The 19443-nt window shown below is 36.3% G+C and overlaps 1 protein-coding gene across 2 annotated transcripts in view; it reads right to left on the reverse strand.

Moving 5' to 3' along the window:
- Positions 1 to 2733, reverse strand: part of LOC129244803 (transcription factor collier) — a 128742-nt gene extending 126009 nt beyond the window's left edge. For both annotated transcript variants that reach the window (XM_054882652.1, XM_054882650.1), the window contains exon 1: positions 2553 to 2733. In XM_054882652.1, the coding sequence (XP_054738627.1) occupies positions 2553 to 2671 (119 nt within the window). In that variant the 5' untranslated portion in view covers positions 2672 to 2733. The remainder of the gene's footprint in view (positions 1 to 2552) is intronic.
- Positions 2734 to 19443: the final 16710 nt, after the last annotated feature.

Raw genomic sequence — 19443 nt, forward strand, 5'->3', positions numbered from 1 at the left:
AAATCGAAAATTTTGAAGCCGTTTTCGCAAATTTCCCCTTTTCTTAATTATGACACTATTGAAGTGAATGGGTAGTATGTAAATGGAATAATTTAAAAGCTCATAGACGATAGGGAAATTCAAAAATATCCCTTTCATACAATCTCATGCAAGGCGTTTTCTTAATATATTGAGTGCCAAGCGGATTTTGTGAAAACTTTCATCAGAGCCCAAACCGGTTCTTTGTTAGGAAACGGTGTGGAAGTGATATACATATATTCATTTATGAGCTATTCCCGTTCTGTTATCTTATTTACTTTAGATTTTTAGCTGTTTTTATATGTCGCATGTTTTTGTACGAAATGGCCTTTATGACGGAACTGGAATCGTAAAAAACATCATAGCGTCATGAAAATTTGGCCACCATTTTTCGCAATTATAAACGCAATCAAAAAACGTAAAAAACTTTCATGTAAAATTAAAATTTGTCCAGCATTTTTTGCAATTATAAGCCTCTATTCTAAAAACATAACGAAAAATTAATGTAAAATATCATTAAAAATTTTATAAAAAATTGTGTATAAAATTAAAAAAAAATGTACCGTACATATGTAAAATTTTATACAAAATTTAATGTAAAATTTTATCTAAAATTTTATAAAAAATTGAATGAAAGAAATGTAATGTAAAATTTGATTAAAAATTTCATGTAAAAATTTGTAAAAAATGTAATGTACAATTTCATTAAGCATTTCATGTAAAATTTTATAAAAAATTGAATGTAAAATTTCATTAAGCATTTCATGTAAAATTTTATAAAAAATTGAATGTAAAATTTCATTAAGCATTTCATGTAAAATTTTATAAAAAGTTTAATGTAAAAGTTCATTAAGCATTTCAAGTAAATTTTTATAAAAAATGTAATATAGAATTTTATAGGAAATGTAATGTAAAATTAGATTAAAAATTGAATGTAAAATTTCATGGAAAATTTTGTAAAAAATTTCATGCAAAATTTTATAAAAAATTGAATGTAAAATTTCATTAAGCATTTCATGTAAAATTTTATAAAAATTTAATGTAAAATTTCATTTAAAATTTTATAAAAAATTGAATGTAAGAAATGTAATGTAAAATTTGATTAAAATTTTCATGTAAAATTTTATAAAAAATGTAATGTAGAATTTCATTTAAAATTTTATAAAAAATTTATTGTAAAATTTATAAAAAACTTCATGTAAAATTTCAATAAAAATTTTGTAAAAAATTTCATGTAAAATTTTATAAAAAATTTAATGCAAAATTTCAGCTTTTCATTTAAAATTTTATAAAAAATGTAATGTAAAATTGCATGTAATATTTTATAAAAAATTTGATCTAAAATTTCATTAAAAATTTTATGTAAAATTAAAAAAAAAATTCATTTAAAATTTTATAAAAAATTTAATGTAAAATTGAATAAAAAATTTCACTAAAAATTTCATTAAGAATTTAATGTAAAATTTCATTAAAAATTTCATGTAGAATTTTATAAAGAATTTCATTAAAAATTTAAAGTAAAATTAAAAAAAAAATGTCTTGTAAAATTTTATAAAAAATTTCACATAAAATTTCCCTAAAATTTTCATCAAATAATAGAAACAGTTTTATCTAATAGCGATCGCCTTCGGCAGGCAATGGAAAAGCTCCTCACGGAGCACACACTCCTCATTCGGCTACGGCGGCAGCCCTATTTTCCAATAGATTGATTAATTTTGCGCCACCTTGTATATACTTATATAGATATATTTTACTAATGGCTCCCTAAAACTAAATGCCTTTCTTTATTTGCGGAACTTATGTGGCATTTCAAACACTTTGAATGATCAGCTCTTTGTGGAAGATTAATTGAAGAGTTAGCTTAAGGCGAGGAAAACTAATTTTACTCGCTTGTCAAAAATGCGGCTCTGAATAAAACTAAAATAGGCATATAAAAAGTGAAGAATGTATTTAGGAGCGATAGTCTCAATCGCCTTGTAATATTAAGTTGACCCGAATTATTGGCTCGTTGTCCTCAGAAAGGAAGTTCGAAGTATTCCTTCTTACTCGATTTTAGGGGTTTAATTTTTTTTTATTTATTATTTTTTTTTATTTTTTTTTATTGAAAATAACTTCAAACTATAAGGAAAATATTTCAAAACGGAAGCCAAAAAAACTGCTATTTTACATTTGATTTTAATTGTTTTTTCTCATTTAATTAAATTTATATCGATTTATTATTTAACCAAGTTTAGTTTAACATTTACAAAGTATAGAAAATTTATTTGAAGTACATACGTATGCACATTCATATACAGAGTAGATGCTAGTACAGGTTATATATTCTTTAAATCAGACTGCCGGTATTAGATTTTCGATTTTTGAACTTTTTCACTGGTTTGCTAAGTTTCATGTACATACATACGTACACGCATTCTCTGCTGAGCGATTTGCAGAAAGCATAATGTGCTCCATACTACGATTTATATGCACACAATCCTCAATGAATTGAAATGCCCTGCATTATTGTGCTTCCAGCATTTTATAACACTTACTTGCTCTGATCGATGACCGGTTGCATCCAGGCGCGCGCACCTAACGGCTCCTCTTTCAGCGAAGTCATCGGACCGCGCGGCTGATTCATATCTGCCGCCGTGGGGGGCAGACCAAACATGAGGCCGCTCGCCGACCGTGGACCGGTCGACGGATATAGTTTGCGGCCCCATTCCAATTCGAGTGTGGGCCATGGTGTGGCCGAGCTGAAGCCCGGTACTGGTTCGTCGGAACGCAGCTTGAGGCCGTTGCACGCACGGAGGGTGTGAGAAAAAGAACAAATTGTTAGAGCGGGGGCGACACTGAGTAAAGTACAAAGAATGCGAGTAATAGTACACTAAATGGTTTATCAGTTATTTGTGTGTATAATTTGTTGTTGCGCCAAATGTTCGTTGTTTTTAACACTGTCGTTTTCCGGCACAAAACAATTATATAGCAATAACAAGAGCACCAACAGATGATTTGTTTACAATTTATATTTTGATTTACGTCGCGCTTCGATCTATCGACTCGCAATTTACCGTTTACACATGTGGCTCGGGCTTATTCACACTTTCCCCTGGGGGTGTCACAAAACAAGCTACTGCTGCGTCGATGCCAAATAAAAAACACGCACACATGCAACGCGTACGCATACTTTTCTGCCGCACTGTCACTTGCCGACACACACTTGTCTACACTGTCAATCAATTGGTCGGTCGGACGCCCGGTCACTGGTGTATACGCAAATTCATCGAATTATTCCAGTAATATACAAAATCTAATATGTTTGACAGCTGCGTTGATTCGAACAAATTTCGTCGACGCTCTCGAAAGTAAAACCCGTTGAGAATTTGAGATTTTCCCGGATCACAAAAAACAAATTCAGCTCAAGCTGGCACTGTGTTTTGGCTCAAATGTGTGGCACTACTCTTGCCCAAGTTCTTGCGACAGCTGTACCGTCCCGAGTGGCTGTTAAACCCCAACTGAATCCCGCAGTGTGATGTTATGACCGGCAATGCTGCTGCTACCAACTACCAACCGCTGCTACTACCGCTTCTACGGCTGCTGCTACAGCCGCTGCGGCGCGCACAATGCCAACGACAAGCACAACGAGCGACGGGGCACAGAAACTAGCCAACAATGTGGCATAGTAAACTACAGCTAAGACAACGATAACGACAACGGCAACGACTACGACAACGACGACGAATCACCATTGGCGAGGGTTCAATTGTAAAAGCAAAGCAAGGCACAGTGCAGCAATAACAATAAACGCATGGGAGTGTATGTGAATGGGAGTGTGTGTAAGAGCGCGCACGAGAAAGGCACCACTGCTGGAAGCGAAACAGCCAGAGCACGTTGTATGCAAGAACAACAACAACAGCAACAGCATCAAAGGTGGTGGTGGTTGGTGACAGCGGCAGTAGCAACATTGTTTGGCAGTGCAGTGCAGAGTCCACCGAGGCAATGCCTATTGTAAAGGCGAAGGCAGAGCCAAAGAGTCGATAGAGTAGTGTTGAGTTGGGCAGAGCAAGAGCAGAGCAGTGCAGTGCGAACTGCGAACTACGAACTGCTTTGTTGCTGCAGTCAATCAGCCAACCTACCAACCACCAACGACAAATCTAAAAAAAAAACCCACAACAAACAAACCTTCTGCAGCAACAACAATGGAAGGAGGGTAACAGAAAAATAAAACGTATTTAATATGAGAAAAATTTAAAGGAAGAAAACAACTAAAAAAAAATACAAATCTTAACCTATCACTAGAGGCGCTGCGCTGAGCAGGCGCATAGGGGCAAGCACACAACGGTGCTGCTGCTACTCTTAGTCGAGGAATTCGTAAGCTATGAGTAGGTGTGCTAAGCGCACGTTGCAGCAATAACAATCACACATTAAACAGAGATGCTTAATACCATGAACGACCCCAAGGTTTCAATGATGATGACGACGACGCCGTCGACGACAACGAATGAGCCCGTTGAGATGACGTCGCTTGGCGAGCGACCACGACGCCACAGACAACGAGGTTGGTCGATGTGCACTGCTCAAATGAAGGCAGGCTTGAAACGCAACAAACACTTCGCAGATGGACACTGAACACTTTCGTAGGCTCTACATGTTGATTGTTGTTTTATCGGCTGCGGGCTTTTTGCTCATGCTCTTGATTATTATTATTTTTTTTAGTTTATTCATGTTTCTTGCATTGTTATCATTATAGTGTATGTTAGTTTAGTATATACATATACAGGGTGTCACGAAAGTATTCTTATTGTTTGACAACTGACAAGGCCTACTCTATTTGAATCTTATCTTTGTTTTCTATTGGTAATTGTAATGGTTGTACGGGTTAGGCTAAGGCCTTTATGCACTGCGACCAGATTGAGATTAGTACAGCGAGGAATCCAACCAGCTCCTTAGGAGCGAGCAATTGTAGGTATTCCTTCTCTAGTAGGTACGAGCCCAGGATTCAGTGCCTCCTGTGGCCTAATGCCTCACAGTTGGTGATTAAGTGTTCCATAGACTCCTCTTCATCACAGCATAATTTTGTACTAGATATCCTATTGTGTTAAAGTGTTTATTTAAGTCAATGTGACCTGTAAGGGCTTCACAAAGTAATCTGATGCCCTTTTTATCTAGGGTTAGAGCAGATTTTGCTCTGTTGGCATTGAAGTTGAAACACTTTTTGGAGTGATTAAGGCCGTTTGTGCCGTTCCAGTGTTCCCTGATTTTAGTTTGGATCCATTTTTTTTTTTGGTTTCCTGTTTTATATTATTTTTGTTAAAGCGGAAAAATGGGGTTGGCCCAATAAGTAGCCCTTCTGCCCCTTTTTTGACATAAAAGTCTGCTTTATCGTTTCCTTCGTGCCCCTCATGTCCTGGTACCCAAATCAGTGAGACCTGATTGGAGTAGCTCAAAATACTCGTCAAAAACACCTTCAGTATCCTCTGTAGTTGGAATAGTAGCAGAAAATTTGGAATTGGTCTTAACGCTACTTAGGAATTATTCTTATGCACTCCAGCTAGCGCTACTACTCTCACTTCTGTGGCGCTGCTACGTGCTTTAAAAAAGTACCTTTGTTTGTAGTCAATAAATATTTACCACTGTTCAAGTTTAGCGTAGTAGCGAGAGTAAAAAATGAGAACTAGGAAGTTGCGGAGCAAATTCAATCTCTGATTGGTAATGCAATCCGTTTCAAATGGCTCATATTGGAGTGCCTAAATATGTATCTGCGTACTTACCAACTTCTTCCTGTAGTTTAAACTTAATGAAATTTTTTGGCAACTGTTCTCATAGGAAAGGTTTTACAAATTTGATTAGAGTTATTGTATAGGGATTGAAGAGAAGGATAAAAAAGTATGAAGAGATTAGAGCATCAGAGCATCAATTTTACAGTTGCAGAAGAAGGATGAAGCTGATGGAAACATCGTTAAAAAGTATTTCGCGTATCAATAGGAACAGCAAATGTTAGAAGAATACCAAAACCCATGAAGCGGTGGGCAGAAATCAAAAAATCATATTAGAACACAAGGTGGCAACCATCCTGAAATGTCAGATTGATGATTGAAAAAATGATTCAGCTAATTAGGGCTAAGCAATTTTGTTGTAAAGTTGTTACCAATGATTTCTAAAACGAATTAGAAAAAAACACTTGAATTCCTCAAGTATGCGAGATTTGTATAGAGGCAGAGCAGAGCAATTTACTAATGAGCAATAGCTGCCAAGGCTATCAGTTCGATAAAGCTCATAATAATTCGCGCTATGTGTATTTCAAATATTGGTTGGGGAAAAAGTAATGTCGTATTTTGTCAATTGAGCGCGACATTTAAACATATCTTGCGTTGTACTTATTGCATCGGGTCACACTAAACGGCGATTTGAAAACGACAATCTGTACTACAAGTGTCTCTTTGACAGTGTTGTAATCATACGTTTCAGTCTTAAGTTATAGCGCGTCAAAGATGGAGTCCACCAAGCAAGAAATTCGTCATATTTTACGTTTTTACTACCTTAGAGGTAAAAATGCAACGAAAGCGGCGGAAGTTTATGGGCCTGATGCTGTAACGATTCGCACAGCACAGCGCTGGTTCGATCGATTTCGTTCTGGTGTAGTAGATGTCGATTAGTCAGGAACTAGGAACTAGACCACAAAACCGTCTGGAAGCATTTGCAGAAGATTGGATTCCAAAAAAAGCTGGATGTGTGGGTGCCACACGTGTTGACGCAAAAAAATCTCTTGGACCGAATCAACGCTTGCGATTCTCTGCTAAAACGGAACGAACTTGACCCAGTTTTGAAGCGGATGGTGACTGGCGATGAAAAGTGGATCACGTACGACAACGCCAAGCGAAAAAGATCGTGGTCGAGAAGCGGCGAGCCGGCCCAAACCATCGCCAAGCCCGGATTGTTCGCCAGGAAGGTTTTGCTGTGTGTTTGGAGCGATTGGAAGGGAATTATCCACTATGAGCTGCTCAACTATGGCCAGACCCTTATTGGGTCCTCTACTGTGAGCAACTTGACCGTTTGAAGCAGGTGATTGACCAGAAGCGGCCAGAATTGGTCAATAGGAATGGTGTTGTGTTCCACCAGGACAACGCTCGTCCTCACACATCTTTGATGACCCGCCAGAAGCTACGGGAGCTCGGATCAGATATCCTATTGCACCCACCATATAGTCCGGACCTGGCACCAAGTGACTATTATCTCTTCCGGTCCATGCAAAACGCCCTTGGTGATACCAAGTTGGCCTCAAAAGAGGCTTGCGAAAACTGGTTGTCTGAGTTTTTTGCAAATAAGGAGGGGGGTTTTATAAAGGCGGGATAATGAAGTTGCCTTCTAAATGGCAACAAGTTTGCGAACAAAACGGGGCATATTTGACTTGAATCGGATAATTCTAAGTACGTTAAATAAAGCGTCAAATTTCGATCACAAATGCGACATTTCTTTTCCCCAACCCAATATTTACATTAATAACCTCGTTGAATAAACAGAGAAAATTAAATTGGGATCGTTTATTTCTCAGTAAAATGTATTGCACTACTTGAAGGCGAGTTCAAAGCGCTATATAAATCGTAGTTGTAAATAAATAAAAAGGCTTTTCTTAGTTTGAAATAAAGTTAAAAATATTAATAAATTAAGGAAAATTTTAATATTATAAGAATGTATTGATTTGTCAGACTTTAAGGGGTTAAAAACAGTTGGAAGGCCGAAAAAAACTAATTTTTCAGAATTTTTTCTGAGAAAACTTTTAAATTTATTGATCTACAAATTTGTACACCTATTATGTTATCTTTTATCTGCATTTTAAGACTTAGTATTAGTAAAAATTTTTATTTCGAAAGGAGCTACAGCTGATCTCCGGAGGCTCCTCTCAAAAAAGACGTTTTGCGGCGACCACTATGTCTCTGAACTGGATCCTCTAAAATTAAAAAACCAAACAGATTTCGTTAAAGTAATGTTAAATCTAGTAATTAATCGTAAGAATAAACAAAATAAACTTTTTTGACAAAATGGCGGCTTCTCAAAAAAAAAAACGATTTTTGACTAAAATTTCGGGTTTAAATTGTTTATAAAAAAATAAATATTTATCGGTGAGAAAAAATCTTCAATTAATTACTAAAAAATATAATTAAGAAGCTCGTGTTAAAATTTGGGACTAATCGGTTCAGCCGTTTTCGAGTAATGTTGGTCACCGAGTTTGGAAGCACCATTTTGAGAAAAACACGTTTAAAGTTTGAAAAGCACTTTACAAGCACCCTGAAATGCCTTTTCAAATTTGCGTGCAATTTCGAAAATAGTCACCGGAACGATAATAAATTTCCTGTGTGTATTCTTAAAATAAAATAAAAATAAAATCGATTTTTTTAAAATTCTAACTGTATATAACCCCTTAAATGTCCAAAACTTTAATAAGTTAAATGCCATTACTTTTCATTTACTTTCGAAAGTTAAATAGCGCCGAGCAACACCCTGTATATACTCCATTGCCGCTTATAGTAGTACGACCAGTGATCTGGCTGAGAATAGAAACAGGCATTGGTAGTGTCAAAAGAGCAGCCAGATAGGCGGTAAAAAAGAGAGAGCACACCCCAATATGAACAAAAGAGCTGAGTAGAGCAATGCAGGGACAGTGATTAGGGGCGTATGTGTAATGTGCATTCACTCGCACATAGCAATAAAAAAGATGTATAAAAATGAAAAGCAATAATGGAAAGAAAAAAATAAATCGAAAATATAAATAAAATAAAAACTGAAATATTAGTAACAAAAGTGTAGTAGTTAGTAGTTGATGGTGTACAATAACAAGTGTGTGATTACATATTAGTAGTTAGAGCTAGGCAATTAATAAACTAGAAGTATAATGTTTTGCATCGAATATAAAAACAAACAAGAAATGCACCCGCCGTTAGGTCAGTAGCACTTCATTGTGCTCATGAGAGCAGAGATGCTGGGTGCAAAAAGCAGAGGACGGTGTAGAAATCTACATTGGAAATAAGTAAACGCTGACGACAGATCCAATTTGAAATTTAAGATTTATTAAACTAAGCGGTAAGCAGCACATACTGATATACATACATAAAAAAAAATATATAAAGATATACGTATGCATAAACGCATTTACACATGTAATTTTTAATATTGCACTCTCTCAAGCGTCTAAACTGAGTCACAAAAAGCGAGCAGATGCACGGAAATTAACGCAGTGAACAAACCACAAACAGCGCAAATTGGAATGCAAATGATGTATGTATGTCAGCAAATGAACAACAAACGCCTGTAAAAACAGATTTTTTTCATTGAAAGCGCAAAATACAGCAATATCTTATGCATACTAACACATAAATGTGACAGCTAATTATCGGTATATTTTTTGTTGGTTTAGGAACTACACTACACACATTGACAAGAATGTATTAGTTGCGATTGGCCCCACAAACGCAAACAGAACTGAATCACAACAAAAGAGCAGAAACAACAAAACTATCACTCACACACGCACACCTCATATGCGCGCTAACTGGACTCGCTTGCCTGTTTACATCGTAGATGTCGTTCTCACAGTGTAGTAGGTTGCTGGTCGTACACAACATGCGCAAACAAGATGGCTCAGCATTACGCAAACTCCCAAGTGAGCAGCTCACTGATGCAGTCATACACACGAACACACAACTTACACTTGCCGATTTGCCATCATCATGCCATCGCATACACCTATGTATGTGCTTTACATACTCGCATGCTCCGCCGTCGTAGTTACCGCCCCTTCCCAATGCTGCCGCTGGCAACTGCACTGTTTGCGTAGCAGTGCGCGTACAACGCAGCAGAGCATGTCTACGCGTTGCTGATTTGTTGTTAGAAAGCAACAAGGTGATTGGTTGTAATTTCCAGTGCAATTATGGCGTGTGAAAAGTGGTTGGTGAAGAGCGAGTGTGCGAGCATGTAAGTGCTATGGAAATGAAGAGTACAACAATGTTAGCGAGATAGGAACGTACAGAAAATTGTGGAATCGTGTCGATAATGCAGTATGCGATTCCTTAGTGTACGAGTATGAAAGGCAAGTAATGAGTAGTGGCGGTGTGTTTGAATGATGCGGTAAAATTACTTTATTTGCTTGGCCAGAAAATTGTTAGCCTGATTTGGCGAATTACAGACTGTATAAGGAATTGAAGTTTGTACTATTACTAGTTGCGTACATATGGAAGCAATATTAGTAGATATATTATCTTTTTAATTTAATTTATTTATTTATTTGTAGGAGTAATAATTATAAGAATATATATACGTTTATATGTATATAAGCCACATATATATGTATATATATTTAATAAGAGCGCTAGCTACTAAGATTTTCGGCTCGAGATTCATACTTAAAAAACTGTTTAAGAGATAATTTACATTAAGTGTGTACAACTTGGTGATGTGCCGGATGAAAGGTAACAATAAATTTATATATAATATTTAGTTTAGTTAAGATTCGAAATTTTAGGAAAGTGTTAATAATGGGTTTTTCAGTACGAGCGCTTCAACTTTTGAACTTTTTTGAATAAAACACAAACAGTTTGACTTTTTCAACTAATTTTTTTTTATTATCGAGTTTGAATATATACATTTAAGTATGAAATTCGATTTCTTTTGCATGACCACCGCGTGCACGTTTTACGAAGTTCAATCGTTGAACCCAATTTTCGACCACTCTTTTGCATAAATCGGCCGAAATTCCAGCAATTTCGCGTTCAATATTGGCTCTGAGCTCACAAATCGTCGCCGGCTTGTTACTGTAGACCAACGACTTCACATAACCCCAAAACGGGACGGCTTGTTAAATGGACCGTAAAATGGCCGTAATGCTCTTAAAGTAGCAGCAACAGAACGATTATTTTCATAAAAAATTTGCACGATTTGCAATCATTGCTCAAGTGTGTAGCGTTCCATGATGTATACTAATGAAGTTTACAAATGACAAGCGAAAAATAAAAAATATTGCGTCGTTCGCCCTCCCTATCGGAAAAAAGTTGAAGCGCACCTATTGAATAACCCTATACTTTCTGAGTTTGCTGATTCCAAATGGTCTGAGGGTTTGCTGTGGCCAAAAACTGTTGTTCGGGTCTGGCTTAGTCCGGGTCATTCGCCCAGAAGTCGTTACACTGATAAATCTGGTCTATTGCAGTATGAGCATGGTGGCTTCACGGCTCCACTTAGTAAATGACTATGTCTGGGAATTGATAAATACATAAATATTTATGTACAGTGTACTCTTTCCTAACGGACACCTCTCTTAAACGGACATCTCCCATAAGCGGAGAAGCGGAACTTGGGGATTTTTTAAAATTTCCTTTTTCACAACCCTCGCATAACAGGACGCGAACACTTTTTCCCCTCACCAAAGATATTTTATTTCTCTCATAAGCGGACAGCTTAAAAACTCTGCTTCGGAGTTATCAAAATCAATTAATTTGTTATATGTTGTTTGTTTCATTCAAAAAGCGAGGAAGCAAGTGAGTCCATAGACAGTGAAAAATTGTTAAGGGGAAGCTGACTTTGAGAAAATAAACTTCTCTAGTAGCGATTGGACAGTTATACTGTAGGGGACGAGCTTCCCATATCACTAGCTCACAAACAAGTTCACAAGAACAATTCAAGTTGACGTCGAAATTATATTAATTAAGTCTTCATAAATGATGAAGAAACCAAAAAAAAAATACTGAAGTGGCAACTCTCTCTGGTCAATTCTTCAATAGATGACGGCGACTAATTCACTGCTTATAACAGGGCTTATTTAGCAAAAAGAAAACTAAACGCTCTTTCTTTATATCACAGCGACCTCAAAAGCGTTGAATTGCTTGCTGATCTTCATATATACCACCAAGAATTGAAATTAAAGAAAAAACACGCGAAACTAAAATTTCTGACTTTTTTAAATGAGTTTGAATACCTTGCATAACAAAATTTGTTTTTACATTAGTCGTTTGTTTACAAATTCTGTTTATTTTGCCAAAAATTTATGTGCATATCTGTTCTGGTTTGGGAAATAAAACTGATTAAATATTTAAGGTCAGTCACAAATTATTTTAACTTTTTTACACTTTTCTCATAAGCGGACGCCTTCCATAAGAGGACAAATTTTTCAGTCCCTTAGGTGTCCGCCTTCGAGAGAGTACACTGTATATGATTTTTTTTACCTAGCTTTCATTTAACAAACCCAAGAAGAAGCGTGGATTTTCTAGAGCTTTATTAAAAAACGGCAAGTCGGGTGTTTCTTCTCTACTAAAATAAATTCCACAGATATTGTGGAGATGAGGTAAATGAGGAATTATGTAAAGAGAGCAAACTGAGTTTAGCAAATATTAGTTTGTGAGTAGAGTTGTATTTTTTATACTAGATTTACTTAAAAAAAATTGTATAACAAAGTACATTACAGCTGTAATTTATCAATAACTTATTTTTTTTTTTTTTTTTTATTCCCCATTTATTTTATACATCTGTCCTTTGACATTAAGTATGTTGTTTAACAATTTGGTCAGGATTTATATACATCACTTAATGGCCAGTGTCAAAAAGCGATAAAATTATAAACGAAATAATAGCAATTAAATAATATACAATAATACAATACAAGTTTCACTTTACATGATTACATTTTACAACTATTTTTAATTATTATTTTTTTTGTACATATTTATGGTTTTTCTAGCATTTATCATACTAGGTCGCTTGGTCGGGTTCTCTTTAAACGCCTTTTCCCGTTTCTTTCCCTTTCAAGAAGTTTGTTGATTTCTGCATTACTGTGTGTGTGTATTTTTTCAAAGTGCCTTGTTGTTATCTTTTTGATTTCTTCGTCTACTCTTGCTATATTAAAAGTCCTGTGGATGTCATCATTTTTCGTGTACCTGTCAGACATGGTAAAAATTCGAAGAATCTTTGATTGCTGTCGTTGGATTTTTTCTATATGAGTTTTTTTAGCCGTTCCCCACACCTGTAGTCCATATAGCCAGATTGGTTTAATCATGGCTTTGTACAATAATAGCTTGTTTTGTATAGTAAGTCTGGATTTTGTGCTGACTAACCAATGAAGTTGTCGAAGTTTTTCTTTTATTTGTTTAACCTTTTGCTTTATGTGGTGATTCCAATTTAGTTTCGAGTCCAAATGTATTCCGAGATATTTAGTAGTGGGTTTAATTGAAATTGCTTTGCCATTCATTTTTATTGGAACTGCAGTAAATTTTGTTTTGGTAGTAAATATAACCTGCACGGTTTTGTCTTCATTTATTTTTAGGCACCAATTATCAAACCATTCCTTAACTGCGTTTGTATATCGCTGCAGTTTTTCAGTAGCGATAATTAAGCTTTTGTCTGATGCTAATAGTATTGTATCGTCTGCGAACGTAGCAATTGATGAATTAGTTGCGTCAGGAGGTGGTATGTCTGCGGTGAATAAAACATATAGTAGAGGGCCAAGAACGCTTCCTTGCGGAACTCCAGCAGTTATTTGATGAATATCTGAACATTGATTGTCATATTTAATATAGAAGCTTCGGTTGGTTAGATAGCTTTTTATGATGAGATAGTAGTCAAAAGGTAGCATTCTTTTTATTTTGTGGAGTAAGCCTTCATGCCACACTTTGTCAAACGCATTAGCTACGTCCAAAAATACTGCGGCACAGTATCGATTGTTTTCAAGGTCTGATTGGATTGTACTTGTAATTCTATGGATCTGTTGAATAGTCGAATGTTTTTTTCTAAATCCAAATTGATGATCCGGTATTATACGTTTTTGGTCTAGAAGTTGGCTTATCCGATCATGCAGTAATTTTTCAGCAATTTTAGATATTGTCGTAATAAGCTTATTGGTCTATATGATGACACGGTAGTTGGATCTTTACCCGGTTTTGGCAGAGCAATAATCTCTGCCACTTTCCAGAGCTTCGGAAAGTATTGTAAGCGAAACATTGCATTAATAACTTATTTGAAGTGGGAAAAATAATATTTTTTTTAGAGCTGTAAAGTAACTTCAATGAATATTATCAGAAAATACCTGCATAGTAAAATGATATTATTTTGCGGGAAAAATAAATCCATTATTTTCGCGGTATGTGGCTGTAGAGATCGATATCTCGTAAACTATCGATCAAACAATTCAAAGTTTATGCTCGTTGTCAAAGTGACATTTCACATTAAAAAAAATTGTTTGCTGTGTTTTGTTTATTCCATTCAGTTGTGAGTTACAGGGTGTTAGCAATGGAAGTCATCAAAAAGAAAATTCGGTACATTTTACAGTTTTTCTTTGATAAAAGCGAAAATACAAGCCAGACCACTGAATTTGTGAGCGATGTTTATGCTGCCGATACTGAACAGCTAATTTGTAATTTTGGTTTCGTCGGCATTTTTGATGGTAAGGGGTTACATACGTATAGCGGCGCCAAAAATGCGCTAAAAGAAAAACTGTTTTTAGAAGGGATAACAATATTCTTATCATCGGAGGGCGACGCAGGTGAGAGGTTTAAAAATGTGGGGCCTCCACCGTCGCTCCGATGATATATTTTAAAGAAAAATAAAATAAAGAGGCGTGTCGATTTCGAGTTAATATCAGTTTTTATTAATATTTGGATGTATGTAGATATATGGTAAATGTATCAATATCATACAATATTTAATAACACGGAGTTATATATGTATTAATAGTATACAATACAAGATGGTATGGAATTATAATTACGTTGGTTTTTTAGTACTTAAGCTTTATAAAATCATTTATTTTAATTTTTCTTCACAAAAATTAGTGCATAAAAAATTACGTGACCCAAAGTTCAATGAAAAACCAGTTGTTCCACGGTCTACATCATTTCTCCTTAAAATGCTGACGGATCTGTAAAAAGTAAAAAAATTCTTGTAAAATAAAGTTGTAGTTACAGGCTGTTGGGCGGGAATTTTTGCAATTTAAAAAAAGTATGCGTTTTTCGTCATAAATGTCACACTTTAATTATGTTTATAAATTTTTTTAATAAAAATATAAAAAATTCAGCTCGACAGACAACAACTACAACTGTATTTTAAAATATTTTTTTTACGTTTTACAGATATTTTACACTTTCGAATATTAAAAAAAAAACGCATCAAAAAATATTAAAAGTTGTATGAGTTATCATGCAGACTGTGCCGGAAAAAGTATTATAGTTTCGAGAAAAACGAGTTTAAACTTTGAAGCGCATTTCGCTCGAGGCCGCGCGCATTTAAAGCAAAACCTTAAAATTATTTTTTTAAATTTATTTTGTTAACTTAAGTCTAGTCTCCCATTCCAGTAAGCAGATCAGTAAGCAACTGTTGTTGTTTATTTTTTTCCAGTCGACGAGATGTTCTGGCCACTGACAGCTACCTGTGCGCATCAAACTCTCGTCGGGCAGTTACATTTTCTACCAAAACTTTGTATCTATGGGGAATTTTTACAATCGACTTGCACAGAAATACGCCTATAAAGAATATAAATCTGTAAAAAAAAAACGATTCTGAAATTCGAAAATTCTGGATGTATTTAAATAATTGAAGTTGACTGGCATGCTAGTAGTCGTAGCATTGCCCAGGAGCTAAAGATCGACGACAAAACAGTTTTAAACCATTTGCGCAAAAATAATTGATTTATTTTTCCCAAACTAATACAAAGTGACTTCAGAAAATACCTGCATAGTAAACTAACAATAAAAAATAAGACCAGTTAAAGCAGCTATTCGTAACATTACGTTGTTAAACTGGGCGAAGAACTAAAATAACTCTCCATTTACGAGAAATACGAATTTGGAATCAACTTCACAAAATCATTAAGTGACTTTAAAGTCTTCAGCTCAAATTTAAATAACAGGAAATAAAATTTAACTACCCAAGCATACCAATATGCATAAATACTAACATATGTATATGTACACTTACATGGGTGCAAGTGCATACATACATACATACATACAAATACGCATATTAGCACATCTCCTTTCTAATGGCATTTCGGCTTCCGCACAAACGGCGCAAATCTCTTTTCCATGCAACTCTTCGGCTTTTGGCACTTGTTCCATTGAATTTTAACCCTTTCCCGCAAACTGTACGGGCGTGCAGGGGCACGTTTTCTAACTGTTCTCGCTTGCATCAGGCGAATTTCACAGAAATTTGTACCCTCGTCTGCATTGTGGTTTCTCCCGTTGTGGTGTTTGTTGTATTCTACATACACATACATATGTACGCCTTGAAACCGTTGAAAGTGTTGCATTTGCTTGCCTTCCTATGGCATCCAGCCGCGAAGATTATCACTGTTATGATTTACCATTTGTATAGTTTTGGGTTTTTGACTAAATTGTTTACCTAAACATAATCGTTAACTTAACTGTTTAGCTAACTGTAAAGGTGCATATACATATGCTTTGAATGGCATTTATGATCCGGCCTTGTGTTTCTTGAGAAATGCCCGTCAAATAGATACCTATTTAATTTTTGTATTTGTTGGCACTTTGCCCTTGAGTTCTCTCCTTCTTTACTGGCGTAAATTTGAACAGATTTGCGACTTGAGAAATTTTTTTGAAACTAAGAATACTAATGTGTTAAGTAGATGCTTAATTATTATGCACATTTGTAGATAATTCACTTTACTTCTCGCATTTAGCTGTGAATAGTTCCAGGGATGCCTATTGACTGTCCGGCGCGTGAAATTTTGGACGCGGGCGCAAGCAGGTGCGACTCATTCAAACAATTTTAAAATCGTTTTCTTGACACTTTATTGAAAATAAATTTGTTATGCCGCGATCTGGATATTCCGAAATGCTTCTCAAATGAACTGAGAGCAGACAGGCACATAGTAATAATACCCCTTACAGCAGCTGTTTTTTGTCTTTTCGAGTGTATCAATTGCTATCAATTTTATTAAACAGGGTGCGGCGGAAGAATTAGCAATCAAAAGATAAATTAATAATTAATTGCTAATAATAAAATTTATTTCAATAATATTACAAAGAAGTCAATTGCTGATTTTATTTTTTCAAAATTATTTCCTCTAAATGTTGACCGTTACGTTGGGTTCACTCTTTCAACTTGTAGTCCGTACTTCGTGCCACTCACTGGAGAAGTGATTTCGGGATGCCAGTAACGTCGCGGCCAATATTTCCCTTTAGTGCTGAGATGGCTACACTTTACACATTTGAGGTACCCCACAGAAAAATGTCCAGTCCATAGCGCCTTCACCCTGGACATCCATGTCACCGAAACGGCCTACCAGTTATCATGCACGGACATCAGCTGTCTCTTAGTTGGCTAAATGACAGTCCAGAGTATTGTCGCGGAAGGATTTTGCCGAGAGTAAACGCGAAAAAAGAAAATCAGAATGGATTTCAATTGCATTATATTTGGCTGGAAAATCACAACCAGCGATTGTTCGTGAGCTTCGAGCACCTTTAAGTAAATAAAGTTTTTATTTATCGCACCATTACTCGTTACAATGATACTGGTAGCATCGCGAAACGTCATGGAGGTGGTCCTCAAAAGACTGCAACGTCACGTGAAATGGTAAAAAAAAGTGAAAAAGCGACTTGAGCGAAATCCCCGAAGAAGTGCTAATCCAACGGCGAAAGAACTGAAAATATCTTACCCCAGCATCCGCCACATACTGAAAAATGATCTCAAAGTCAAGCCTTACAAGATCCAAAAGGCGCTTGATCTCACACCAAAGCAGCAATAAGTTTGACTTGAGAGAGCAAAAGAGTTGTTTCGCTTAGCCGAAAGCGGCAAATTTCGGAACATTGCGTTTTCTGACGAGTTTTCAATTTGAGCTATTCCTAAACTCCCAAAACGATAGGGTTTATTTGACCGAACGTTCATAAAATAATTTGAGTCATCGTCGATTGGCCCATGGTTTGGGCCGGTGTAACCGCAGATGGGCGCTCTCTAATCGTTTTCATCGAGCCTGGCGTCAAGGTAAGTGCGAAATATTATCGGGAAAGTATTCTGGAGGTTGCTTTGAAGCCGTGGGCAGACAAACATTTCGGTGGCAGACCATGGACGTTTCAACAGGACTCGGCACCGTCTCATAAAGCTCGAGTGGACTAAGAATGGCTAAAAAACAACGTTCCGAACTTCATAACGTCCACACAATTGCTCTCCAATTCACCAGACGCGAATCCGATGGATTATTCTCCTTGGGCTATTTTGGAGAGCAAGGTCCGAAGTAAAATATTTACCAGTCTCGAGGCGCTGAAAAAAGCCATTGTCCGCGAGTGGGACAAAATACCGGCAAGTCACATTCGGGCAGCTTGCGATTTGTTTCTGGACCGTCTCAAGACCATAGTCAATACAAAAGGTGGTCATATCGAGCAAAAGTAAATTGATTCTTAATTGTATATTATTATCACACATTTTTTACTTTGAATTGCATTAAAGTAATTTTCCAAACTAAATTTAATTGGTTACACTTCGCGTGCCAGACCCTGTTTGTGTATGTAGGAAGGATGTTCTCTCATTATTGGCGTAAAATAATCATTCAGCACGCGCCAACAAGAAGCATCGTTCTCAGAAATTGCTTGCAGTCAACGATTTTCAAAAACCTATGATCCCATTATTCCACTGCTTGACAATGCAGACCAAACCGTCACTTTGGAGCTGTGAAGTGGCTGTTAATGTTTTAATGATGGATTCTATTTTTCAGATGCCCGATAACCGAAATCTTGCTTATTTACTTTTTAAATAAAAATCGACTTCATCACTCCAAAACGAAGTGTTTACCATACGAAATCGCTTCAACAGTGTCTCGCAGGAATTTTTAAACAAATTGTAATCGTTAGGCATAAGCGCTTACGCGATTTGAATTTTGAAATCTTCGATCATTCCTCAATATTTCAACCACTACAGTTTTTGGAAGTCCCATGGCGGCCGCTCTCTTGCGCACGAACTGACGCGGATTATCGTGCAGACTTATAGCGACGAGTTCAATATTTTCATTTGTTGTCGATGCCCGGTTGGGCCCCGGCCGTGAGTTTGTTTGCAACCGATTTTGTTGCCCGGAACCTTCGCACCCATCAGATCAAACCTTCACTTCAGGTAAACGGCATTAGCTAAATGTCTAAAAGTGTAATGCCAACAAAATCTACGACCAGCAGTTGTTACGAATCATTGGCCTTGAAATACACTTCGATTGCGAGCTCACATTGTTCACCCGCCCACTGCGACATCGCGTCTAAATACCCCTTTAAATTTAAACCAGGCACCCCGTATGTATTCAATATTTTTTCTGGTATCTAAGGTGCATTGTGCATTCGCCATGCAAATGATTGAATAAAGTCTCGTGCTGTAGAACTTAGTATATGAATGCACTTCGGCGAATGCAAATTGGGGACAACAGACATGCCGCCAGACAGCTGCTAGCAAAATGCGCTGGCAGTTGTTGTTGCT

The sequence above is a fragment of the Anastrepha obliqua genome, chromosome 4 (assembly GCF_027943255.1).
Source record: "Anastrepha obliqua isolate idAnaObli1 chromosome 4, idAnaObli1_1.0, whole genome shotgun sequence".
Taxonomy (NCBI): domain Eukaryota; kingdom Metazoa; phylum Arthropoda; class Insecta; order Diptera; family Tephritidae; genus Anastrepha; species Anastrepha obliqua.